Source organism: Nothobranchius furzeri, chromosome 2, assembly GCF_043380555.1.
Source record: "Nothobranchius furzeri strain GRZ-AD chromosome 2, NfurGRZ-RIMD1, whole genome shotgun sequence".
In the NCBI taxonomy this organism is placed as follows: domain Eukaryota; kingdom Metazoa; phylum Chordata; class Actinopteri; order Cyprinodontiformes; family Nothobranchiidae; genus Nothobranchius; species Nothobranchius furzeri.
Window position 1 is genome coordinate 22,862,401 of NC_091742.1, and position 27,482 is coordinate 22,889,882.

The 27,482-nt window shown below is 45.3% G+C and overlaps 1 protein-coding gene across 4 annotated transcripts in view; it reads left to right on the forward strand.

The window, feature by feature from the left end:
* The window catches only part of plcb1l (phospholipase C beta 1-like), a 196,247-nt gene that overhangs the window by 119,360 nt on the left and 49,405 nt on the right, over nt 1-27,482 (forward strand). For all 4 annotated transcript variants that reach the window (XR_011516725.1, XM_015948147.3, XM_070545047.1 and 1 more), the window contains exons 8-13: nt 2,077-2,177; nt 2,752-2,918; nt 10,969-11,115; nt 11,884-12,041; nt 17,825-17,907; nt 18,174-18,258. Coding sequence is in view for 3 of the 4 variants with exons in the window: in XM_015948147.3 (XP_015803633.3) it covers nt 2,077-2,177; nt 2,752-2,918; nt 10,969-11,115; nt 11,884-12,041; nt 17,825-17,907; nt 18,174-18,258 (741 nt within the window). In the remaining variant the exon portion in view is untranslated. The remainder of the gene's footprint in view (nt 1-2,076; nt 2,178-2,751; nt 2,919-10,968; nt 11,116-11,883; nt 12,042-17,824; nt 17,908-18,173; nt 18,259-27,482) is intronic.

Here is a 27,482-nt window from a genome sequence, read left to right on the forward strand (position 1 = left end):
ACGGCGCTCATTTCAATTAGATGAAAGGGGATTACATGAGGATAAATTGGGGGAGGGAAAAAAGGCATTCCAGAGTTACTCCCGGCAGGGCGTAGCTTTACTATGCAAAAAAACTCCTCAAACATATAAGCTCGAACATCAACAGTTCACAACATGAGACACCGAGAGGAAGGCGGGGGGGGGGGGGGGTCTTGTTTCCCCAGCGAGAGCAGCCCTGTATGGCGCTCATCCACTGTAGCCACAGGTGGGAGGGAGATCTTGGGAGGAGCGCAGAGCACATTGACACCTGCAGGTTGATGACCTCGCCAGGGGGGGTGGGGGGGGTGGGGGGTTAGGTCGGGTTTTCACAGCATCTGTCTGCATTCCTTCGTGGGGGTTTGTTGTTGGCATTCACAAGGCTGCCGTGGCGTCAGATTCGGATAGCAAGACTTTGTTTGGGTCAGGCAGAGATAATTTTCCTCTCTGCCTTCAAGTCTGTAACTGATTATTCGTCCTCCAGTGAAGCCAATTCAGGTTTTAAACATCTCCACACCGTCCGGTGACCCTCTCCGAGATGACATCCATTTTGCGCACTAATACCGGTAACGCAGCTAGAACGCTGTCCAGCTTACGATTCACCTTGAGTAACGTCCCAGTCTGTAAGGTCTCCACACGGACGGTGCTTTCCGTGGGTGCGGATTGCCCTCCAATCGCTCCCGTCTTCCCAAATTTCCAGAAAACCAGATATCCTCCCACTCCAATCAGAAGAAATCCAGTGATCATCAGGCCAAACATCCACACATCTTCGACGTCCTCAATGGACAACTGGGAGAGGCATATAATCCTCCATTCTTTCCAGGAATTGAGCATATACCCCGCCGGGTGTGTCCCTTGCGGGCAAGTGGGAGCCCCCTGCTCCATTCTCATCGTTGAAAAAATCTTATCAATCGCGTCGAATGACCAATTTATTAAATCCATTTCTAAAAAATAGGGGTTTTCAGGAGAAGTGCAGAGAAGCGCTCTGTGGGCAGACAGGACAAAGAGCCTTGGGGAAAAAAGATAAGGGAGCAAAAAGGGAAGCGTCTGTACTCTGCGAGTGCCAGAAGAGAAGCCATCCATCCATCCATCCATCCATCCATCCATTCATTCATTCATCTGTTCATCCTTCCATCTATATATTCATCCTTTCATCCACCCATCTGTCCATTCATTTATCCATCCATCCATCCATCCATCTTCCCATTCATTCATCTGTTCATCCATCCATCCATCTATATATTCATCCATCCATCTATACATCCATCCATCTGTCCATCCATCCATCCTCCTCTTTCCATTCGTCCATCCATCTATCTATCCATTCATCCGTTAGTCCGTCTGTCTGTTCATCCATCCATCCATCTGCCCATCCACCCATTCATCCATTTTCCTACAGTTTCCCATACAGGGTGGTGATATTATTCGAACGCTGTCTAATTCATCTAATAATTAGTCACTTCTGATTAAACGGCCTGAAAAAAGTCATGTGAAATGTAAATGTAGTTTTATAATAAATAGTCATATTTGCATGTAGATGAATATAAAAATATGCAGAAAAGTTGACAAACAGGTCGAACTTCCAGAAGCTCATTATCACTCACTGCCACCATGGTGCAGAAGTTTAAGGTGTCATTGGGTTTAATTCTGCACCTCTTTGACCCTCATTTTGGAAGCTATGGTTGCTGCTTCATTAAAAGTTGAATAATTAAGTGAAAAATAAAGAAATAAATAGCTGGGTTGGCTAATATTGGCATTGGCTAATGCATCAGCAAACTTCAAATACTGCCTTAGGAAAGAAAACATGTCAGATCATGTTTTTGCAGGAGTAATTTAAATCCTCAGGAAAACATTCTGCCTAAAAACCAAGCATGCTTCATGACCTGTGCAGCGTCAGACACTCGTTCACATTCTGGAGCACATTAAAATGTAAATCAGTGCTTCTTCTTGAGCCGTCTGGCTACACAGTTTTTGGTTCCTGCCACCGCGCCTCCAACCACCTGCTGCCCCATCATTTGTATGCATGTATGTTTTTAATGAAAATGTTTTTGTCATCTGCAGAATGACTCCATACCCCAGGAGGACTTCACTTCAGATGTGTACAACATGTTCTTGAACAACATCTGCCCTCGACCCGAGCTGGACCACATCTTCTCGGAAGTGTAACAGCTTTATTAGACCTTCATTCACAATAATTAATGTTTTACTAACTTGTGTTCAGCAGCAGTGGGTTGATGTTCTGTGTGATTTGTTTCTGATTAGTATTACAGAGTGTTTAAGACACCTGCATTTACCCATGATGCCATAAATCATGATAGTTAATGACTAGAGGAAAGGTTGGGGTTGCACTGGGATGGCCCTTGCTGCACCCTCCCCAACAGATCTGCCCCTTGGCCCGGAGCGACTCAGACCATGAGCTGAGCCAGCACAACACCACGACCAGTGCCACTCTAGGTCATAAATCCAGATTTTAATTACAGCTAAGTGAGACGGCACAAGAGCCGGGGAATACAGAGAAGTTACTTTACTGAGCCAGTCTCGGATATGAAAAACATTTTAATCAAATCCTGTAATTTACTACAAGTGTTTAATCATCTTTTTTCTTCTTCTGATCTCTTTTTACTTCAGTTTCTGCTCCTCCACTTTTTGTTCCTCTCCTCGTTTTGTTTCCATGATTAGTCCACGCATGACACGCTTTCTGCTTTCCTTTAATCTGCCTTTGTTGTATCTGTGCAGCGGGGCTAAAAGTCGACCGTACCTCACAGTGGAGCAGATGACAGAGTTCATTAACAGCAAACAGCGAGACCCTCGTCTGAACGAGATCCTCTATCCTCCGCTCAAACCAGAACAAGTTCAACTGCTGGTGGACAAATATGAACCCAATGCTTTGCTGGCTCAGAAAGGTCAGGGGCTCAGATTTCTGTCACACACACACACACACACACACACACACACACACACACACACACACACACACACACACACACACACACACGTGCATGTATGACACAGAGATGCACGGTAGTCTGTGCCAAGCTAATTCAAGCTACTACCTTGTTGCATTTAACCAAACCAATCAAAGCGCACAAATGGTCCAGAAATGTTCCAAGTTGAGTGGTAAATCAGGTCTGAAGGTTACAAAATGGGATTAAAAGGAAACATTTGTAATTTTGTAATAAATAAATGAATATACAATAACCAATGTCAGAAGGCTCTACAGCAGGGGTGTCAAATATGCTGCCCGCGGGCCGAATCCGGCCCACAAGCGGGTCAGATCCGGCCCGCGAGATGGTTGTGTAAACTTTATTTTCATACTTTACAATGTAGAGTGAAAATAAACTTATCTTTGTGAGCAAGTTTCCTCTGTAATGAGTATAAATAAAACAAAGCTGCGCTCAAGGCTCACACAAGAACTTGAATCACATCCTGAAGTTGGCCGCCACTCAGGATGTGACTTCTGGTATTGATGTGCTGGTGAAAGCTAAAAGATGTAAAGTAAAATGAGTCAAATATGCTTTAAGTGCCACATGAAACTGATCTGGCCATGTGATCTGTAAACTCTTTGAATCACTAAGGAATGTTTTTTTTATTGATTTATTTATTTATTTATTTATTTTTTTTTTTTTTTCAAATTTTCAAGTACACTTCAGGTGTTGTACTTGTACTATTTTGGATACACTGTCCTCAGGCTACAGCTTTGTTTTATATTGATTGTATTATAACAAAGAAAACAATCTGAAGTTGTTTTTAATTTACCGGTCCTGCCCTCTTGGGACTAGATTTCTCGCAATGTGGCCCCTGAGCTAAAATGAGTTTTACACCCCTGCTCTACAGTATATGTTTCACTGGAATGTGCATGTCTAATATAAAATACAAATGCATGTTGCCTCGTATTTTAATTATGGTTGGGGTGAGCTGCAGATTTGAGTGCAAAATAAAGATTTACCAACTTCCTGTTAGCTCTCCACCTAACCTGATGTTTACTAAATAAAATCCCTGGAAAAATGTATTATTTAAATAAGGAAAATTAGTTAAAGTTAGAATTTGAAACATTTTAAAAATAGCTATATTTAAAAAAAAAAAACAATGCCTCCACGGGGCATTCAGAGGTGTGCAGCATTGATGTACAGTTTCTCCTTTAAAAGCTATATTTTAGCAGACACAAGATTCTTATCTGAAGCCATGAGAATATCATTTGTAACTCTCACTAATGAAGTTTCAGTGCTGTGATTCTCTCTAAAACCAGACTGAAATTCCTCAAACAGATCATTAGTGTTTAAATGCTCACATACTTGGATGGCCACTATTTTCTCAAGGACTTTGGATAAAAATGGAAGGTTAGATATTGGTCTATAATTCATTGGGTCATCTGGATCCAGAGAAGGCTTCTTAAGTAAAGGTTTGATTACAGCAACCTTAAAATCCTGTGGTACATATCCATTTACTAAGGATAGACTGATTATATCTAGAATGGGGGCAGTAACCAAAGGAAATGCATCTTTAAAAAATTTGGTTGGGATTGGATCTAAAATGCAAGTTGAAGGTTTAGATGAAGCTAATATTTTTTGATAACTGAAAGCTCAACTGGATCAAAATGGTTCAAGCACAGATGAGGTTCTACAGTTACCTCTGATGCTGCCTCACTTATTGAGGAAGAAGAAATCACATTAGGGAGGATGCTAATGATTTTCTTTCTAAAAGAATCCATTTTACTCATGAAAAATCCCATAAAGTCATTAATGCTGAGGGCTAAGGGAATAGATGGTTCAGAGCTATGATTCTGTGTAAGTTTGGCAACTGTACTGAAAAGAAATGTAGGATTATTCTTATTCTCCTCACTTAGCGATGAAACATATGCAGTTCTAGCTTGTCAAAGCTTATTTTTAAAAAGCACTAGACAATTTTTCCAGGATTAGTAGGACTCCTCCGGGTGTGTTGAATGCCGTGTTCTCTCCAATTTTCTACAGTTTTTTTTTCAAAGTACGTAGATCAGAATTAACTTAGGGAGCCAACTTCCTGTGCTTAATCACCTTCTTTTTTTAAAGGGGCAACATCATCTAATGCCACACGTAAAGAAGAAGTAACATTATGAACTAGATCATCGATTTTTATTTTAGAAATAAAATATCAGGGTTTTTTTTTTGTAACTCTGTAACTTTAAACAAAAACACATATTGTTTTTTTCTCAAAGTAACAAAAATCCGCTTCTACAGTGCATTCAACTGTAGATTTAAGGCATTCTGGCCTTTTTTTTCAGCTCCATTTTCTTTTTTATGGAATGGGTGATGTAAAACTAGTGTGAAAATATCAACTGTTCCTATAATTGTACATGAAATTTAGATTTTTGTATGTTTATTATAAAGAAACTGTACAATACCACCCTCAGCACATGCCCAACATGCTGCTTGCTGTTTTAATGTGTGTGTTTTTGATGTTTGGTTATGTATCCATGGCACAAACAAGAAATCACAGTCAAAGTTGAAAGACATCTTGACGGCTGCAGTTCGGTTAATTTCGCACCACAAGAAAACACGCAAACCTTTTAAAATATGGCTAAAATCAGAGCTTGGACTATGAAATTGTCACACCCTGTCCTGTCTCCCCATTCTGTTTAGTCCTGTGTCCATGTTAATTGCTCCCACCTGCCTCTCGTCTCCCAATCACCCAAGGTCCCAGCTCCTCCTGTATTTAAACCCTGTTAGTCCATTTTGTCTGGTTGGCTCATTGTTTCATTGTCCAGCGTGTGTTCAAGATTAAAGACTCTAAACTCATTCTGGTTTGTCTGCCTGCCTGCTTCCCTCACCCGCATGTGGATCCTTGTATCTGCCTCACTCACCGGCATGTTGTGACAGAAATCACGTTGAATGGAAACACTCCATGTTAATGTGCTCCTATTTAAAAGCAGTTTCTGAAATCTCTGCCAAAGAGCCCGATGACCTAGTCAGAATAATTCACACAGAACTGAGGTGGCCGAGTGCTGGGGATTAGGGATCCACCGATACTGGTAAAAGTATCGGTGCAGATACCGATACGATACTGGTATCGATATCGGTAAACGTTAACCGATACTAGGAAACAATACCAATGCAATTGCTTGAAAATGGCCTCACTGTAACTTGCCATTTCTGTTCACCTAATATTTTAGTTTTGTGATGATTTCTATTCATATATTTTACTTTTTATCTACCTCACAGTCTTTTCCTGTTGAAAGCAGAGAAGAAAATAAAATCTGTATTCCAAATCATTGCACTTTTTTGTGTGGTAGAAGTTTCGGTAATCGTTATCGGCAAGTATTCAGATCCAAGTATCGGTATCGTATCGGTTTGGAAAATGTGGTATCGTTGCATCCCTACTGGGGATGCGGCTCTCGTGCGCACGCAGTGCTTCAGTGTTCTCTGAGGTGTTGGTGGACCCGGTAGCTGCCAGGAGCAGAGAACATCCCACCTCAGAAATCAGGCAACAAGGTCGGGAGTGCGCCAATTCAAATTTTCTCCCTGCAGACGTGTGCCACAGCAGGGGACTTCTTTTACATTGTGTTCTGTTTATTATGGAGCAAATGACTTGGGTTTTCTTTGAATGTTAGATCAAATACATGAATAAGGCCGTGGACCACTTCTACATACATTATTTATATATCAGATCTGCTCAGCCTTCGTTTTCTCTCCTTTAGGCCAAATAAAAAGATAAGAAGTCAGCATATTATTTGCATCTTAACAGAATCTTGTTGCTTGAATTATAAAATAATTAGACCTCGGGGCGTTTTTTTTTTCTAATTGGCTCAAGATCGCTGCACCAATCTGAAGTTTAGTAGACGGTTGAAAACATTTTTGATTGAACCAAATATTTAATGTGATTCCCAAAATGAAATGTTAAAACTCCTGATGTTTATCACTGATTATGCTAATCACAGATTTTACTGAATATACATGAACTCTAACTGACTAATGCTGGAAACTCAGTGTGTTTTTAATGATAACATTATTTTTATTTGTCTAATCAAATAAAACTGAAATGAACCGTTGTTTAAACCGCGCTCAGATCGCCCAGTGGCGACTTTGATCACAGTGATCTTTCCCTGCTGTGATGTTGTGTGTTCATCCCTTCCCAGACCCTCTGGAAGCGTGCCCTTCCCTGTCCCGGTGACAGATTTCACCATGTGAAGTATTTATCTAGCCGGAGGAAGCGCTGCCATCTGCTCTGCAGAGGGGTCCAGAGCTCCACATGCTACCTTTACACATACAGCTATGGACACATACACAGAATGTATCCCTCCTAAGGACATTTGTTGGCCCAAATTTTTCCAGGGTTTTGGGAGATCTGGCATTCCTAAAAAGGCACACTGAGCATTAGGATTTAGCACTAATATGGATCAAATAAATGCATGGTAAGGTGGTCAAAAATGAAGTGGAAAACTGCTCACGCTTTTCATTTCCAGCTTAGAGTGTTTGAATATTTTACCTTTAGATAATTTTTTTCTGTGCTGGCATTTTTAGGCCTCCTGTAGTCTAACAGTGGGACATTTGAAGGGAAATGAATTAAACGCTAAATGAAGCATCCAGCTAGAGCTGATTACTGGCACAGTATTATGAGTATTCAGAGCTTTTTGTCTCTCTCTCGTCTTACTCACTCATAGTAGAAAAATACCATTTCTTTTAATCAACCTGTGTAGATTCTCAATCTAATCCCAGTTGTGGTAACGAAATTGTTCTCACTGTAGCCTACAAATGCCTCAAGAACCAGGGAAAACTCTTTAACTGTGCATGTGTGTGCGCGATGCACAGGTCAGGCGTCCCGGCATTCAGTGGGGAGCAAGACGTAGAGTGCGACCGAGCTCAGATGTCATGCACAGCAGCCGCCGTTAATTAGCCCAGCAACTCTGCAGAGGGCGACGCCGCATTAATTAGCATAAAGTGGCCGGAGGGACCTGCTGCACCCGTCAAGCGTGCATCACTTAGCATATTTAAAGTAATGTCATTTGAGCGCGCGTGGGAGGTGTTTTGGTTTCGCTGGTGTGCTCGCTTTGAGCCCACAATGAAATTCACTCAGGTGTGGTGATGTAGATGGAGATGATGAACTTGCGCATGAAAGAATGGAGCTTTTATCGGCGTACAACTTTTTTATTTTCTTATTTTACTTTCTGAGCATGTTTAGTGGTCACAGGAGCCCAGTGAGAGCAGCAAAACTGTCAAGTTTGACTTGATGAAAAGAAAAATAAAGATACAAGCTTCAAGGGCGGGTTAGCTTTATCAGCGGGTTTTACTCATTATGAATGGTGGAAATGCTTGTTAAATCCACTAGAGCCGAAATGTCAGGTGGTGCATTTACAGTGGTGTGAAAAACTCTTTGCCCCCTTCCTGATTTCTTATTCTTTTGCATGTTTGCCACACAAAATGTTTCTGATCATCAAACACATTTAACTATTAGTCAAAGATAACACAAGTAAACACAAAATGCAGTTTTGAAATGATGGTTTTTATAATTTAGGGAGAGAACAAAATCCAAACCCACATTGCCCTGTGTGAAAAAGTAATTGCCCCCCCTTGTTAAAAAATAACCCAACTGTGGTGTTTCACACCTGAGTTCAATTTCTGTATTCACCCCAAGCCTGATTACTGCCACACCTGTTTCAATCAAGAAATCACTTAAATATGAGCTGCCTGGCACAGAGAAGTAGACCAAAAGTACCTCAAAAGCTAGACATCATGCCAAGATCCAAAGAAATTCAAGAACAAATGAGAACAAAAGTAGTTGAGATCTATCAGTCTGGTAAAGGTTATAAAGCCATTTCTAAAGCTTTGGGACTCCAGCGAACCACAGTGAGAGCCATTATCCACAAATGGCAACAACATGGAACAGTGGTGAACCTTCTCAGGAGTGAACGGCCGACCAAAATTACTCCAATAGCGCAGAGACAACTCATCCGAGACGTCACAAAAAACCCCAGGACAACTTCTAAAGAACTGCAGACCTCACTTGCCTCAATTAAAGTCAGTGTTCATGACTCCACCATAAGAAAGACTGGGCAAAAATGGCCTGCATGGCAGATTTCCAAGTCGCAAACCACTGTTAAGCAAAAGAACATTAGGGCTCATCTCAATTTAGCTAAGAAACATCTCAATGATTGCCTAGACTTTTGGGAAAATACTTTGTGGACTGATGAGACAAAAGTTGAACTTTTTGGAAGGCAAATGTCCCGTTACATCTGGCGTAGAAGTAACACACCATTTCAGACAAAGAACATCATACCAACAGTAAAATATGGTGGTGGTAGTGTGATGGTCTGGGGTTGTTTTGCTGCTTCAGGAACTGGAAGACTTGCTGTGATAAATGGAACCATGAATTCTACTGTCTACTAAAACAATCAATGATGAACAAGAGTCTGCTTCTAGACCTGCAGAAAAGGGATGCACAATACAACAGGAGCAAGCTATCACTGCATCAACCTGATGAAGAAATGTAAAATCAACATTGTTTTACTGAACAATCACGATAATAAATCACAGTGCATTTAGTGCCAACCACAGCCTTAAGACATGTGTTGAACGTGCCCAAGTCCATACTTATGAGAGCACCATGTGAGCCCCTGTGTGTGTACCCACGCTTGTATATGTAAGGTTTCTCTATAGGAGCATCCAATAGAGAGTGTGAGGGGTCACAGATCTGCCCCCAAAGATGCGTAGGAGATGGAAGGAGCTCCAAGTCCCAGAGATCCAGGCGCTGCCCCAGAGCACAGGGACCCCAGGAAAACTGCGACCAGAAAAGTCCCCGCCCCCCTCGAGAGGCGCAGAGGATTGCCCCGGGGGGCCACAACCAGAAGCTGGCAGAGTCCCGGGAGACATCAGCGGCAAGCCCACAGGCCCACTCGTAGCCTCCCACCCCCTAGCCGGCCGAGCCCAGAACCCAGCGACCCGGGACCCAGGGGCGGCCAACCCCGCCAGGGACCCAGCGGAGCCCAGGGACCCAGACCCCACCAGGCAGCCACCGGGATTGAGCAGGCAGACGCCAAAAATCTTAACCCCCTGACCCGGGAGCCACGAACACTCCGGCAGACCAAGGCACCGCACTCCACTCAATGTACTTTCTGAAGGGGTGTTTTTTGGCAAAAAAACAAAGGAAATTACATACACTCAGAAATAAATAAATAGATAAATAATATTTTTTAAACTTTAGTGGCAGCTTAGCTGTGATCCCCTCCTTTCTTCTTATTTAAAGGCTGATCAGAACATACTTGCACTACAATCATTCAAATATCATTTGCACAATTTTCTATTTGTGCTCTCACTTCCTGTAAATATTCCCCCGGTGTCTAGGGGACATGGGGTAACATGGAGGATGCGTGACACAAGTGGTAACTGTTAACAATGGTTTTATTTTATTTTATTTTATTTTTCTGTTGCTTACTCTAGTGTCAAAAGCAATAATTGAACAAAACGGGTCTTTTCCCAGAGATATCAACATGCAACCAAAACAAGCTCACACACTCCAAAATGTTACACAAAAGGGTATACTAATGACTCTAAAGACAGCTCAAAATCTCTAAATGTAACAGCTTATCTCTTATTGTCAGTAAATCTTATCACTACCTAATATAAAAGTCTCAAGTCCGAAGTGGGAGACAACAGGCCAGAGGAAAGGCAGATCGGCACTGTTGCCCCCGTTGGTGATTCGGGCAATCAGCAGCTGATGGAAACACTGCACAGCTGGTTCAGGGAGGAGCAAGGCTGAGCAGAAAAGCCCAGTCTGCAGGCATGGGGCTCAGGCATGCTCCTCCCATGCAGCATCAAGAAGGGAAAAAATGTACAAGAAAATGAAAGAAAGCACCACAAATGGCTCCGGCCACAACATCGACCATGTCCCATTACACATTATTTTTCAGAATCTGGCAAGAGTTGCAAACTCTTCGTTTCTTTGTAAACCTCATCCTGACTGGTCCACTGTGCTGTTTCCTTGCAGGCCAGATCTCCATGGAAGGCTTCGCCAGGTATCTGAATGGGGAGGAGAACAGCATAATTCCTCCCGAGAAGCTGGACCAGAGTGAAGACATGACCTTTCCCCTCTCACACTATTTTATTAATTCCTCTCACAACACGTACCTCACAGGTGAGATCGCACAGTTCATCTGCCTTTTCTGTACGGAGCTCAGTCTCTCTAATTGCACAAACACATCCTTTATTACAATTGAACTGCTCAGTCATGCATTTAGTAATACAATTAAAGCTGCACCAGCGGAGATGCTCAACTTTATACTTTGCAGGTCAGTCAGTCAAAATCACTGATGCTTATCAAGCTCTCGTTCTCCAGTTAGCTCTCAAGAGGTTATCCAATCAAGTCATGGCATCAGACTCAATCCATTGATATTCATGAGTTAAATATTTCTTTGGACTGGTAGTCACAGTAACTGGTTTCGGGCAGGCCTTCACAATACAGAAGCCATTTCCTTCTCAATGGATATTAGAATTCATCTATTCAAATCTATTCTGAGAGGAAACTTGAGAGCATTGAGTCTTTCAAGTGGATCAGATTTCTCCAGCGGTGAAAAGAAGAAAAGGGAATTTCTGTAATACCTCAGCTCAGTTAAAAAGGAACCGAGGCAAACGAACGAGAGTTTGCTCCTCAGGAAACAGAGACACTCACCTAAGTGATGCACATTTCTGTGTTCCTCTGTCTTTATGAGGCAGGCCTTCACAGTACAAGTAAACTAACATGAAAAATGTCAACAAAAAAAAGCTAAACCCACTTCTCAGGCAGTGTTTCAAGTTGCAGGAAAACAAGCTGAACTGGTGAAATCTTCACTAATGAAAATAAGGTGTTGAGATCTTCCTGCTGGAGATATTTCAGTGCTATCTTATTCTCCCGTGTGCCGTACAGCGGGCCAGCTTGCAGGGAACTCCTCAGTTGAGATGTACAAACAGGTGCTCCTGTCCGGGTGTCGCTGCATCGAATTGGACTGCTGGAAGGGTCGCACCACAGACGAGGAACCCGTCATCACTCACGGCTTCACCATGACGACGGAAATCTCCTTTAAGGTGAGACAAGACTGGCTAAGGGGAGGATCCAGCTGCAGATTTGGGAGCAAAAGCATAGAAAAAAAAACATCCTTGCAAAATGCATTGGCCTTACACAATTATTCTCTTTGTGTTACCATTCATCCCAAAAGTTTTGGATACATAAGACGGCGGACTTTCGTGTGGAAGACCCAGGTGCGATTCTGGATGTGAACATAGTTTATTTAGAGTTTCTTTTTTACATTAATGGTATATTTTTTTACAGTAAGATGCCCAAACTTTTATTTGAGACTCGCCGAACGGCATTGAATTCACAGATAAAAAAGATGTGGGTTCAACTTTTATTTTGGAACAATTTTTCAAGCAAGGGAAGGGAATGGTCTGAGCATGCAGGAGGACTGACCCATCATAAACCTTTGTCGGCTGTGCTGAAGAGAAAGGTACAGAACCAAATTATTTAATTAATTAGCTGCGTGTTCTCCTGTCCTCTGTCCTCCGGGCCACACACACACACACACACACACACACACACACACACACACACACACACACACACACACACACAAGGGACTGTCTCAGCTGTTATTTTCGTTAAGGAGTGTGCACGTACAGCATGCGCGCCTCGTTCACGAGCCTGCTATTGAAGCTGCCATTACACTTTTGGCCTGAGGGGGCAATCGCGAGCATAAAAATTCAAAACTCCGTAAAGTCCCTTTAAATGCATACCAAGACAACTGTAGATCAGAGCCTTTCAGGGTTCATTTTGAGTAGAAAATTTCCTCAGAATATTTTAATTATTAAGCATTCTGCACCATAAATGATGCAATGCTCTAAAATCATTGCCCTTCACATTAAAGCCTGCAGATTTACAAAATGCATGAATTACCATCCATGCATTTTTCCAACTAAACATATTGGGGTTATATTTGCTTTGTTTGCTTATAGCAGCATTAGTCAGCATTAGTTTGCTTATAGTTGCTTTATATCTCTAGTGAGTTTTTATTTCTGACACTGAAACTGCAATCTGTCCGAGAAAGTCTGACTACCCGTCAGCTGTTCAGAGTTCGACAGATGGAGTTACTGAATAAATGAAGAGCTGTGCTTCTCAAAATTTCCTCCTGCGTTTTCATATTTGATAATTGCCTGTGGCACCTCATGAGTCGGGGCCAAATCAAATTTGTTTAAAACTGTCTTTGACTTTTACATATCAGTATGTAACTATCGTCATTTTTAAGTTGCTGTAGCAAATCTACAGAACAAATCTAGGATTTGAACACAAACACGATCATGAAACACTCACCCCTCTTCCCTGAGATGCTTCTGCTGAAACCAGAAACCCACATTCTTGGAGGACAAGCAAAATAGGGCTAAACACCAGTTGCCGTTTTCTAGGTTCAAACGTCTTTTGTTGTCCATCACTTCAAATGGTGTTACTTATTTTGGGGACTTTGGTAGTTTGTCCTGAAGTTGAAGTGGTAACAGCCAGCTGTTACTCCTCCTCTGATGTCATTGAGAGGATAACCTCTCACACCAGTGGTGTTCTGTTGCTAAATATGCAAGTGGGAGACCCATGGAGGTGCGGAAGTGTGGCGGTTTGGCAAGATCGACAACTGGATAGTCCAATAGTTGCTTTTTTTTCCCTTCTTTGATGTCCACAATATATTTTTAGCTATACTATGTTAGAACGTTGTTAAGTGGCATGAAAAATGTTTTTAGCTCATTTGTTTTCCAATTTTGCTTTAGGGAGCCTGAGTCTCCTCCCTTTCTGTTCAGCTCTGGGTCCCCGGAAAAATGAAAAAATGAATGCAAGTCAATGTAGCTAAACGAGGTTTTTTCTAATCCTCCTAGCCTTACACCCTGGATCGCACATATGTTGTACTTCAATTTAAATGAAAAGTAATGATGTGTGTTTCGACCACGCCAGTCACATACTTTGAGATTTATTAGCTTGTAAAAGTTCGTAACTAGCATGACTACTAATCAGATGTTGGTACGTCACTGCAGAATCTCCTCTCCCCTGGCATAGCTGCTACTTACCACATGGCCAGATTTGTAGTCCTGGACGTATTTTCACACAAAACCTAAAATAATGTTTCCCTCCATTCAAAAAGTGCGTTCTTGCTATCAAAATGTGCCTTTACAATTCACGGACAACATATGTGAAATCCATGGCACATAACAAATAGAATTAGAAAAAGATGTTTTTAGCCCCATTGATTGGATTCATTTTTTCGTTCTTCCAGGTAACAGTAGACAGTAGTAGGCTTGTTTAAAGTGACAGCTTGTAGTTTCCCTGACAATAGGGGGCAGTACGTACCTAAATCACTGCAAGCAAGCATTATTTTTGTGTTCAAGTAAGACCTCACCAATGGATGCCCATTAGGGTCAAAAATCCCTGAGAGCGCAACCTCTAGCAAGATAACAAGAACATCAGATTCCCTTCCACCACTGGCAATGAGTGAAGAGGTAAATGTGTAAAACAGCAATGTTAATGGTGAAAGTTTTGTAACCATTTGTTACAAATCAGTAAATTCATTTTGTCCTCACAGACTTCCATAAAAGGAAACATGGCATCTAATATGGCATCTCCCAGAGATTTGGACCCGCTCCTTGTATTTTAGAACCGATTTTATGGTTATATGTTACGAAACTGCCAATATTTTTCTACAACTGGGCATCTTTTTAAGTCATTTACTACAACAATTTGATGGATATTTCCAGAGATTAATAGTAAAAACTAAACATGGTCTCTTTTAAAACCACATTTAGCAGCAAAACCTGGAAGTAAACCATTTCTGTTTGACTTTCTCGTTCTCTCACATAGTTTTTGTGGCATTGCTTAACTTTTCTTTACTACGTTGCTTCAGTTCATTCAGGCGTTTTGTAGAGTTCTGTTGCAGCTTTTTGGGTCAAAGTCTAGACCTCGTTGTCCTGTTTTCTGCTCCAGTTTGGTCTGAGCTGTGAGACAGCCAGACTCACAGCTGACTCCAGAACATGTTGGTCTTCAGAGGAGTTCATGCAGTACTCACATCATCAACTCTCCATCGCTGTGCTGACAGCTGGAATGAGTTATTCAGATTTTGCTAATTAGACACTGTCCACCATGGGTGAATATCTCTGCTTTGGGCTCATGTGTCAACATCCAGGCCTTCAGAAGTCTTGAGGTTGTGTGTTTTTTACATATTTTTACATGTATAAAATTGTAGAACCGAAACCTGGTGACACTTTTTATTTTACCGTGAGTGTTCATCAATATTTTCACTGTCTTCCATCCACTGTTATTTGTTAAACATATAGACTGCTGATCTGCTACAGTAAGTGACATAGGTGAAAACTCCATCCATCCATCCATTTTCAGCTGCTTATCTGGGGTCGGGTCATGAGGGCGGTAGCCTAAGCAGGGAGGCCTAGACTTTTCTCTCCCCAGCCACTTGGGTCAGCTCCTCTGGAGAAATCCCAAGATGTTCCCTGACCAGCTGAGAAACAGTCTCTCCAGCATGTCCTGGGCCTTTCTTTGGGTCTCCTTCCGATTGGAAGACCCCACAAGGGAGGGGTCCTGGAGGCATCCTAACTAGATGCCCTAGCCACCTCAACTTTCTCCTCTCGATGTGGAGGAGCAGCGGCTCTACTCCGAGCCCCTCCCAGATGACAGATCTGCTCACTTTATCTGTAAAGCTTGGTTTATGCTTGACGCATTTACTTTCCGCTTGGTGATGCGGCTCGCGGATGGAACGCGCTTCACAACTTGCAGCGTTTATGGTTCATGCGGCTTGTCTCTGCGGTGAGCCAATATTCTCCCAAACTGTAGGGGGCAGCATGGAGCTCTACAGCATGCATCCAACACTTCACCATAGTAGAAGTAAAAATTACTGTTGTTTACAACATGGAATTCCAGCATTTTTTAACAGCGTCCTCGTCTTTTCCGACAGTGCGAGCTATTTCTCTCCAAGAATTATTAACAACATGTTGATCACGGTGATCTCTGAGAGCTGAATCATACAAATGTCTGTATTTACGAACCTCTGCCATACTAGTTCTTGCCAGTCCGCCATGATTTTCCACGTCCGTCCGTGTGGTTAGAAAATTTCCTAGGTGCGCGGTGCGGAAAGTTTGGGCCGTGCTGAGGCGCGGTGGAGGGGCGTGGTTGTTAAAATGACGCAATTTCGCCGTGCGGAGCCGTGCGAACCTCGCGGGCTCGTCAAGCGTAAACCAACCCAAAGGGAGAGGTGAGACAATCTGCAGAGAAAACTCATTTGGCTACTTTTATCTACGATCTTATTTTTTGGCCACTGTCCAAAGCTCGTGACCAAAGGTGAGGGTAGGAATGTAGATCAACCGGTAAATCAAGAGCTTTGCCTTCTGGCTCAGCTCTCTCTTCACCACGACAGACGGGTATGCAGCTTGCATCACTGCAGATGCAGCACCAATAGGCCTAACCATCTCTCTCCCCATCTTTCCCTCACTCGTGACCCCGAGATGTTTATGCTTATGTTTATTTTATTTGGCAGACGTTTTTATCCAAAGCGACTTACAATTTATAACCTATAGGGCATGTTGTGAATACACATACTTGAACTACTCCACTTGAGCCAGGACCTTGTCCCTGACCTGGAGAAGGTATTCTACCCTTTTCCGACTCAAGACCATGGTCTCGGATTTAGAGGAGCTGATTCTCATCCCAGCTGCTTCACGCTCGGCTGTGAACCGCTCTAGTGAGAGCCGGAAACCACGTTCTGATCAAACAGGACCACATTATCTGCAAAAAGCAGAGACCTGATCCTTAGGCCACCAAAACAGATCCTCTCAACACCTTGACATATAGGTGAAAACTCCATGTAGACGTATTGATCATTTGTTTTATGGTAATCAGCCCAGATGGTGCAGAGGAGGTGCTCTCAGGTCAAAAAACTGATTCACTTTATTCTCAGGGTGACCGCATCGCAGATGTGTGCAATTAAAACTGCATGTTTGCATCACTGATTAATGCAGAAAACATCTTTTTACTGACCTTCTGCCTCTATTTTATTCAACCAAATACATCTAGCATTCTAGAATATTTCTAGCACTCTAACCATGAGTGAAACCATGATTAAGCCAAGAATAATGCAGTTTGAATGCTGTGGTTTTAACAGTTCATCAATTGTTTACCTACACATATTGTGGTGAAGTCAGTTCTCAGCTCTGCACAGATTTTCTAACTCTTCATCACATTTTTTGCAACTTTTTAAAAAAACGCACCATTAAACTCATAAAACCTAGTTTGCAGAAAGTTTTTTAATGAATTTATGTTAAATTACACCTGTTTCTTGCCTGGATGCATGTTTTTTTTTATAATTGATTTGTAATAGAAGGGGATAAGATGAGAAGATAAGTGTAGAAAAACGGCAAAGTTGCAGAAAAGGGGAAGAAAAACAAAAAAGTGGGACATTCAGCAGGATGTTTGAAATCAAAATGCTCTGAACAGTCCAAAAGTGCTGAGGGGTGATTAACTCAAGTCTATCAAGGAGGAAACAAACTAGGGAAAAAAATATTTTACTCAAGAAGCAGGAAAGCATGAACATCTTTAGGGCAGAGATGTCAGAGAAACTAGGATGTAATGAAAGTAAGAGAAGAAGGAGAGTGAAATGAGGACAGAGAAGAGCTTCAGGTTGAGTTACAGAAAAAAGATGGGGTTTTTTTTCTGAAGAGAAGACTTCTGATGCTCCACTCTCACATCTCCCGACTTTCACTTTCAGTGATGTGACGACGATGATGGAGCTTTTACACATGTGAATCTCACTTATGGAATTTACGTTGTTTTTTAGGAGGTGATCGAGGCCATCGCGGAGTGTGCCTTCAAGACCTCACCTTTTCCCATCATCCTGTCTTTTGAGAACCACGTTGATTCGTAAGTCAGCCATTTGTTTGTAGTCAGCAGCTTCACTTGTTGACCTTTGTGATGAGTTCTGTCTGTCAGCTGTCAGCTCCAGAGCCCAGCAGAAGATTCTGATTGGTTGTGTTATCTCTAATAGCTCAGAGGGGAGATACATACATATGCAGTGTATTGACATTTGGGAGAGAAATCACGTGTGTGTGTGTGTGTGTGTGTGTGTGTGTGTGTGTGTGCGTGCGTGCGTGCGTGCGTGCGTGCGTGCGTGCGTGTATCGTCCCCAGACCAAAACAGCAGGCAAAGATGGCAGAGTACTGCCGGTCAATATTTGGAGACGCATTACTGACGGAACCATTGGAGAAATATCCCGTGAGTATATAACATGCTTGAAACACACACACACACACACACACACACACACATGCACGTGCACAGTTGGCTCTTCACACTTCCAGGCACTTAGTCTCTTTCTAACACGCACACAGATACAAAAAACAGGACCAGCAGTGAAGTCTTCACAGCGTATTAACACACACGACTGCTCCAAAGTGGTTTCCTTGAAGATTTCTGAATGCTGCAAAAAGCCACAAACAATTGCAAATTAACAACAACAAAAAAAGGCATTAGTGATGTCCAACTACATTTAAAAATGTTCTTTTCCAGGAACTATTACAGCAATGGAAAATAGCAACAATGACAGACATGTGGAGGTGTGGCTGAATTTTTGTCAAAGTATTTAATTCAGAATCTGAAGACCTGACATTCATTTCATTGAAGGAACAAATACAACTGAGATGATCAGAAATGCACTAGTACATGTTTCCCAAACAAAGTATAAGTACTCACAGTTAAGAACTTGCTGATGTTGATTCTGAGTACTGATGGACACCATTGATCTGCCCTACGACTGACCTCTGTCTAGTGGTCATGGCCAGACCATATATTTGTAGCATCAACAGGCAAAAATAAACATTAATATGTTTTTAGGAACTTATACGTAACAAGTCAACTTTTGATGACACATCCCACAGCTGTTCTTATTCGTCTTTCCGCTGTGGCTGAAGCTGGTAATGACAGGCGTTTCAGATGAAATGGAAGTGTTTCATGCTGTAATCAACACATGATTTTCTTGCCAGCCCTTTATCTGCCTTTCCTCTGTTGCCATGGCCACCAGTGAAAGCCTGCATTGTCCCTTTGTGGCCAAAGTCTCATTCCCCCTCCACCCAAAAGACGTCTTTGTGTAATGACGCAAACACTCGCGTGAGACAAACACAGACACTTGTCACACAAACGCTCATTCTCGTGAAGTGTGGGCCGAAGTTGAACACGTGTGCACTTTAACGCACCCTCCTGTTATGCAGCCGGGACGCTGGTGTCCCTGTGGAGCTGCTGAAGTTGCCCCCACTCTGATTCAGCATTATCTCACACTCGCAGGGAGCTCCAGCAGCCCTGCTGCCTGCCAAAGACACGTCCCTGTGAGAGTTACAGCCCTTGTGACTGAGGTTGACATTGAAGCATTATCAGGGCGAAGTCTTTTGAATAGAGTGGCAGAAGGAAAGTGAAAGGAAGGGCTATCAGGAGACAGACAGAAAGGGTCGCTGAAGAATGAGATTTGTACCTCTGAGCTCGTAGTAACCGGGAATGGTGAGAGCATGAAAAACACTCCCCCTCTGGCTTCTAAATATCTAGACGGCACATCGAGGGGAATATCAGCTCCATAAGCCCATCAGCGCAGCAGCAGATAGGGTAAAGCCGGGCGTACACTGTGCGACTTTTTCACTCGCAGCGTTCAGCTTCAGCTCAAACTGTACGACTTCCTCGCAGAGCAGATCTCACGAGTCATGTGCTCACACTGTACGACCCAGTTCTCGCATGCGACCTGACTGCTCACACTGTACGTCTGGTAGCAACACGTCGGCCCTAAAAATGTGCTAAAAATAGCAGTTTTTACTCAACACGTCAGACTTTTTTGTCTTGCCTGTTGTCCTTCGGGAGTGCTGCAGGAGGACACACAGGGATTTATGGGGGTTGGATGAGGAAAACGAAATAAAGAAAGTGAATCTGTGTTTTGTGATCAGTTTAATTTGACATGAACACGACAAACACGCTTTCTTGACAATCTTTGTGAGTAAAAAAAAACGTGTAGAAACAAAAACGAACAGCGTGTGTTATTAGGGAAATAGCGAGCGAGCGACCGGCCGGCGTTGATGTAGGATTGCGCGCGCATGCGCCGTGAGCGGTTCTGATACTTTTTGGATCGTAGCTGTTCGCAGCTGCTCGCAGCGCCGCTTCAACAGTGCGATACCCTCACGAGGGACGAGCGAAATATTAAACACACCAGAAGTCCCTGCGACCTCACGACTGCTGATCGGCGGCTGGTCACGTGGTGTTAATCGCCTCTCGTAACCCCCTGTACACTACACGACTGCTCGGCGCAAAACTCGCCCCGATGTCGTGGATTCTCGCACGACTGGAAAATCGGCTCAAAAAAGTGAAAAAGTCGCACAGTGTACGCCCGGCTTAATACTGCCAGACTGGTTCCAGCTCCACCAAGGGTGAGCATAAAGAGGATTAAAGTTTTCCAAGTAACTTTAGCTCCACTTATCTTTGTGGACTTTTCAGATCCTGTTTGTTGTTTTTCTATTTTTTGTTGTTGTTTTTTTTTGTTTGTTTTTTACATTTTTGTTTTTTTTTACATTAAAGTTGTAATCTGCTTTTTGTCACGAACTCCTCCAGCTGACTGCATTCCATTCATTCCTGCCACTAACGTGGCGACTGACGTCATCACGCCGACACTACTTAAGGAAGTGCCGGCGTTTCATTCATTGCTCAGTCATCGTTCTCACCAGACTTTGCATCGAGTCTCCAGGCTTACCAGCCCTCTAAACCCTCAAGCTACACCTACAGGAAATAACCACGCCGGTTATCTCCGTCTCTCCGCGTCTGGGCAACAGAACTCTCAGTCACGCTTCAGATCTGCCAACGAACCTGACAGGATGACTGAGCCCAAAGTTGACCCAGCGGAGTTCGCGCGTCTGCGTGCCGAAGTGGCTCAACAGCGCGCAACCTTGGATCAGCATACGGCAGAAATGAACCAGCTCCGTGCCATAGCTGATCGCCAAGCAACTAAGATCGAGTCACTCACCGAGCTAGTACTCCAGCTGACCATCGCTCTGCAACGTCAGACCGCAGCTGTTCCTGACAGGATGGAACCACGCCTCAGCCTTCCAGAGAAGTGGGACGGAACCAGGGGATCCCCGGAGGGCATGTTGGCGACCCTGGCCATGACTTTCGAGTGCCAACCGGCACGTTACCCCACATCCTGCTCTCGTGTCGCCCTGCTGACCTCACTGCTGACAGGTCGAGCCGGTGAATGGGCGGCGGCTCTTTAGAATCAGAAATCTCCTGCCTGCAATGACTATGAGACTTTTGTAAAGGAGATGAAAAAGACTTTTGTGCACCCCAGCAGCGAGGTCTCGGACGAGACGCGGCTGCTTCAGCTTCGCCAGGGCTCCCAGACGGCGGCTCAGTACACCTCTCGCTTCTGGACGATTGCAGCTCGGTTGAGGTGGGATGACGCCGCCCTAAAGGCCGTTTACCTGGAGGGACTGTCACCGAGAATCCGGGAGGGCATGATCGGGCACGAGGTCCCAACCTCCCTGGACCTGGCAGTGGATCTGGCTCTCCAACTGGACCGCTGCATCCTGAACCGGCCGAGCACCATGTCAGCCCCCGTACACACCAGGACGTCACCCCGCCGGCCGGCTCACCAACTGACGGAGGAGCCGATGCAGCTGGGACATCTTCCCCCTGAGGAACAGGCACGGCGCTACCAGGAGGGAAGATGCGCTTACTGTGGGGATTTGGGTCACCACCGTGGCACGTGCCCAAAACTACCGGGAAAAGGTCCCTCCGGGTCGGAGTAGGAGCTGTCCCACCCGGAGTCTCCACCTTTCCGGCTCCACACCGAACCACTCTCCCGGTCTCCCTCCACCTGGACCAAGGCCCGACCAGACTGGAGGCACTTTTAGACACTGGGGCTGCGGAGTGTTTTATCGATCACGGACTGGTTACTCGGCTCAAGATACCCCTCACCGCCCTCGACCGACCCATTCCCGTGACCTCTGTGGACGGCCGGCCCATCATGCCGTACCCTCTCACCCACCAAACTCAGGGTCTCCACATGACTATTGACCAACACCGGGAGACCCTCCACTTCCTGGTCATCCAGGCTCCGGCCACGCCACTCATCCTGGGTCATTCCTGGTTCTGCCGCCATGAGCCTCACATCTCCTGGTCCACCAGTAAAGTCCTGGCCTGGGGCACGGGTTGCCATAACCACCGGGACTCCCCTGCACCTCGGACCAGAGCAGCCACTCCCACAGACGTAGACCTGACGCTCATCCCTCCTCAATACCACGACCTCGCTCAGGTCTTCGCTAAAGAACCCACTACCAGGTTACCTCCTCACCGACCCTACGACCTGGAGATCAGGCTCCAGCCCGGCACCCCCCCCCCTCGGGGTCGCCTGTTCTCCCTCTCTCCGGCGGAAACCTGGGCTATGGACAATTATATAACTGATGCCCTGCAGAAGGGATTCATCCGACCCTCAACATCCCCCGGGGCCGCGGGGTTTTTCTTTGTTAAGAAGAAGGAGGGGGATCTCCGGCCCTGCATAGACTATCGAGGGTTAAATAAAATAACGATCAGGGACCGTCACCCTCTCCCTCTCATGGGCACCGCTCTGGACGCCATCACACAAGCCGCAGTGTTCACTAAACTGGATCTGCGCAGCGCCTATAACCTCATCCGTATTAAGGAAGGTGAGGAGTGGAAGACCGCTTTTATCACGCCCACTGGCCACTATGAATATTTGGTGATGCCTTTTGGACTCTGCAACAGCCCCGCCGTCTTCCAGCGGTTCATTAAAGATGTGCTGAGAGACATGTTGGGCCGCTGGGTCTTTGTCTATCTAGATGACATCCTCATCTACTCCCGCACGGCCGAAGAGCACATCCGTCATGTTCGAGCGGTTCTGTCCCGCCTCCTGGACCATGGACTTTATTGCAAACTGGAGAAGTGTGCGTTTCACCAGGAGTCCACCTCCTTCCTGGGTTTTACCATCTCCTCCCAGGGCCTGAAGATGGACCCCCAGAAGGTTCAGGCCGTAGCTCAGTGGCCTCTACCCACGACCCTGAAGCAGCTGCAAAGCTTCCTGGGTTTCTCGAACTTTTACCGGAGGTTTATACGCAACTTCAGCTCCCTCACAGCACCACTGACCTCACTCACCAAAACCACCAATCAGCCTCGCCCTTTTCGCCTTACTCCAGAAGCTGTCCGTGCTTTCCATGAGCTGGTCGGATGTTTCACTAAGGAACCCATCCTCCTCCACCCGGACCAGACCCGGCCCTTCGTCGTGGAGGTGGACGCCTCAGATGTGGGAGCGGGGGCCGTTCTCTCGCAACGGGGTCCAGACTCTAAGCTCCACCCATGTGCCTACTTCTCCCGGAAGTTTTCCCCCACACAGCAGAACTACGGGGTCGGCGACAGAGAGCTGCTGGCAATAAAATGGGCGCTGGAGGAATGGAGGCAGTGGCTCCTGGGGACCACCGATCCCTTTCTGATCTGGACCGACCACCAGAATCTCATTCATCTACAGACTGCCCGCCAGCTCAACCCACGTCAGGCTCGGTGGGCCCTCTTTTTCGAGCCGTACCACTTCCATATCGCCTACCGGCCCGGCTCCAAGAACCTCAAGGCGGACGCTCTCTCTCGGCGTTTCGCACCAGATGCCGCCCCCCCGGAGCCTCGGACCATTCTGCCGACTCAACGCTTCCTGGCCTCCCTCCAATGGCCGTTGGAGCAGTCCATACAGGCGGCACTTCCTGGCGATCCAGCGCCGCCGGAGACCCCACCGAACCGTCTCTACGTTCCCGCCTCCTGCCGGCAAGAGGCGCTCACGTGGGGGCATTGTTCGCTGCTCGCGGGACATCAAGGACAAGCCCGTACCCTCCAGTTCCTCCGTCGGGCTCTCTGGTGGCCGTCCATGAGGAAGGACGTCCGCGAGTTTACAGCTGCATGTGATGTGTGTGCTCGCTCCAAGTCCTCCAACCGACCCGGCGCTGGAGAGTTGCAGCCTCTCCCTGTGCCCAAACGGCCGTGGTCACACATCGGGCTGGACTTTGTCACGGGACTGCCGGCGGTCGACCACCTGGACACTATAATGACTATCACGGACCGTTTCTCCAAGGCCGTGCACTTAGTGGCCCTGGCCGGCCTCCCCACTGCCAAGAGAACGGCCGAACTGCTCCTGGAACAGGTGGTGCGGCTCCAAGGTTTCCCTCAGGACGTGGTTTCCGACCGAGGACCCCAGTTCGTCTCACGCTTCTGGAAGGCGTTCTGTCGCCTGGTCGGTGCTTCCACCAGTCTGTCCTCTGGATACCACCCGCAGACAAACGGTCAGACAGAGAGAGCTAACCAGCAGCTTGGACGCTACCTGCGCTGCTTCGCTTCGTCCCAGCCGACCACCTGGCCCCGCTTCCTCCTGTGGGCGGAGCTGTCACACAACCTCCAGACCTCCTCTGCCACGAGTCTGTCTCCCTTTGAGACCTGTTACGGTTATCAGCCTCCTCTGTTTGATCATCAGGTGCCCGAGGTGGAGGTCCCTGCTGCCCAGACGCTGGTCCGCCGCTGTCGGCTCGCCTGGATCCGGGCCCGTGCGGCCATCACCCGGGCCAACACGGAGTATGCCCGTCAGCATCGCCGCCGCCACCGACCTGGCCCCGTCTTCCGGTCTGGCGACCAGGTGTGGCTCTCCTCCGCTAACCTGAGGATGCCGGCTGGCTCCCAGAAGCTCACTCCTCGCTTCCTGGGTCCGTTCCCTGTCCTCAAGGTCATCAATCCAGTCACCTGCCGTCTACGCCTCCCGGCTACTCTCCGGATCCACCCGGTCTTTCACGTCTCCCAGCTTAAGCCGGTGATCTCCTCTCCTCTCCACCCTCCACCGGTCCGGGTGCCTCCGTCCCGTGGTGTTGAGGCGGATCGCACCTACACGGTCCGCAGGATACTGGACGCCCGCTGCCGGGGACGGGGTTGGCAGTACCTCGTGGACTGAGAGGGGTACGGGCCTGAGGAACGCTCTTGGGAGCCCACGAGCTCGTTTGTCGATCCTGCCCTGCTAACAGACTTCTGGGCCTGCCGTCCTGGGACTTCGGGTGCCGTCCCTAGAGGGGGGGGGGGTCCTGTCACGAACTCCTCCAGCTGACTGCATTCCATTCATTCCTGCCACTAACGTGGCGAATGACGTCATCACGCCGACACTACTTAAGGAAGTGCCGGCGTTTCATTCATTGCTCAGTCATCGTTCTCACCAGACTTTGCATCGAGTCTCCAGGCTTACCAGCCCTCTAAACCCTCAAGCTACACCTACAGGAAATAACCACGCCGGTTATCTCCGTCTCTCCGCGTCTGGGCAACAGAACTCTCAGTCACGCTTCAGATCTGCCAACGAACCTGACACTTTTCAAAAATAACAACAAATTCTGAAATGTTTCAAAAGTCACGAACATATTTGATGTCATAACTAGCATTTGCTGATGAAGGCTCTTAAATTGTAAGATCTGAAATATATGATTTCTTTGGAAATGGTCATATTTTCACCGTGGATCTTCTAATCTTCAGTTGATTGAAGATTATATTTAAGATGCAGACGAACACAAATTGGCAAAAAGAGATTTACTCACGCAGAGAGCAGGCACGATTTTCAATTATATGATGGTAAACGTTACTCCCACACTTCCTAAGCATTTGTTTGTTTTCATCATGCTCTTACGCAATAAGGATATAAACGGGCATCAATGCTTTCTAAATGATTCGAAATTTAAAAGGAAAATAAGAAACAGTCACATGACTTGTTTATGTCCTTTTTGCTGGACCAGATGACTGCAACCCTAAACCTATAGTGTTGAATTATATGTTTTTCATCCTGTTATCTTGACAGCTCAGTTTTTAATGTTCATTAACATTAAATCTGTAGAAAAGCTGAAAACAGTTCACCACATTTGTCCACTTTAGTGTAAAATTTATAGTGTTGTTCTTGTTTTCATTTATTTATTAATCTAGCCATACTTGTTTTCATCCTAATTTCTTAGAAATTATATTACTGCATGTCCTTGAGACATCCCAGATGTTAAACAGACTTTGCATTGATTTGAAAAAAGCATCTGACGTCATTGATCACTCAAGGTTACTTCGAAAATTAAGTCAGTATGGAATAAGAGGTGTGGCTCATCAATGGGTTAAAACTTATTTAGAAAAAAGGAAATAGTTTGTTCAGATAAAGGACCATAAATCAAAACTATGTGATATTAATTGTGGAGTGCCACAAGGGTCGGTCCTCGGACCAAAACTGTTTGTTTTGTTTATTAATGACTTGGTAAATGTATCTAAGACACTCGGTACCATTCTATTTGCAGATGATACAACACTGTTTTACACAGGATCAAATATTGTGGAGGTGGCTAAAGTGACAAATGATGAACTGATTAAAATTTAAAACTGGTTTGATATAAATAGATTGACACTGAATCTTAATAAAACAAATTTTACAGTGATGTGTCATTGGAAATAGATGGGATTGAATTTCAAAGAGTAAAAGAAACTAAATTTTTTGGAGTTCTTACTGACACAGCACTAATAAGCCCTGGATGATTAGAAAATAAAAACTGCACACAAAACATGCCTGGTTAGTAAATAAAACACACTTGCCTACCAGAAGAATTCATTCACTCTCATCTTCCTCTTGCGCACTAAAGCCATTAAAGTCCTCTTCTTCAGTGTCGGAGTTGAACAGCCTCAGAAGAGCTTCGTCACATACCTCTTCTGTGGCGATGTCCGTGTTGCTGTCATCATCCCCGGGTGAAGCTGGCTTGAATGAGTTCTTCCCGCTGCCGTCTCCAGCGCCGAACCATGGATTCATTCATGCCAAGCTTACGTGCGGCAGCGCTGTTTCCCTCCTTTACTGCCAGATCGATGGCCTTCAACTTAAATGCGGCAACATATGAACTCATACACGTAGTTTCCATGATGAGGGGGTATGGATTTGAAAAAAATTCTTCATCGTGCCGGCTGCTTGCATGTGCTAAATTAAAATAAGCACTTTCTTCGATTTCCACTTTTGACTTCCACCTGTTTCACTTTCTGCTAAAGCGCCCCCTAGTGGCAGGTGAAGGAAAATCTTCAGTAAAGCCGCACCTCATTATAAGCCGCATGGTTCAAAGCGTGGGAAAAAAGTAGCGGCTTATAGTCCGGAAAATACGGTAATCTTCCTAAAATTAACTCATTTCATTAGAAAATACATCTTTTCAGAAAAGTAACTTGAGCCTTTTCTCCCACAGCAATGAATTGTGGGTAATGTTCTTCACAGCGATGCAGACTTGGGTGAAGTGAGGATCAAGGGTGCAAAAGGGGCGTGATCAACTTCCGCACTTAAGAACCGTGACACTTTATGCACTCGCACCCCTGGTCGGGATCGCGCAATTGAAGTGTGCAAGGGTGGAAGTGCAAGTATTGAGATTGAGCCTTGGTCCCACCCC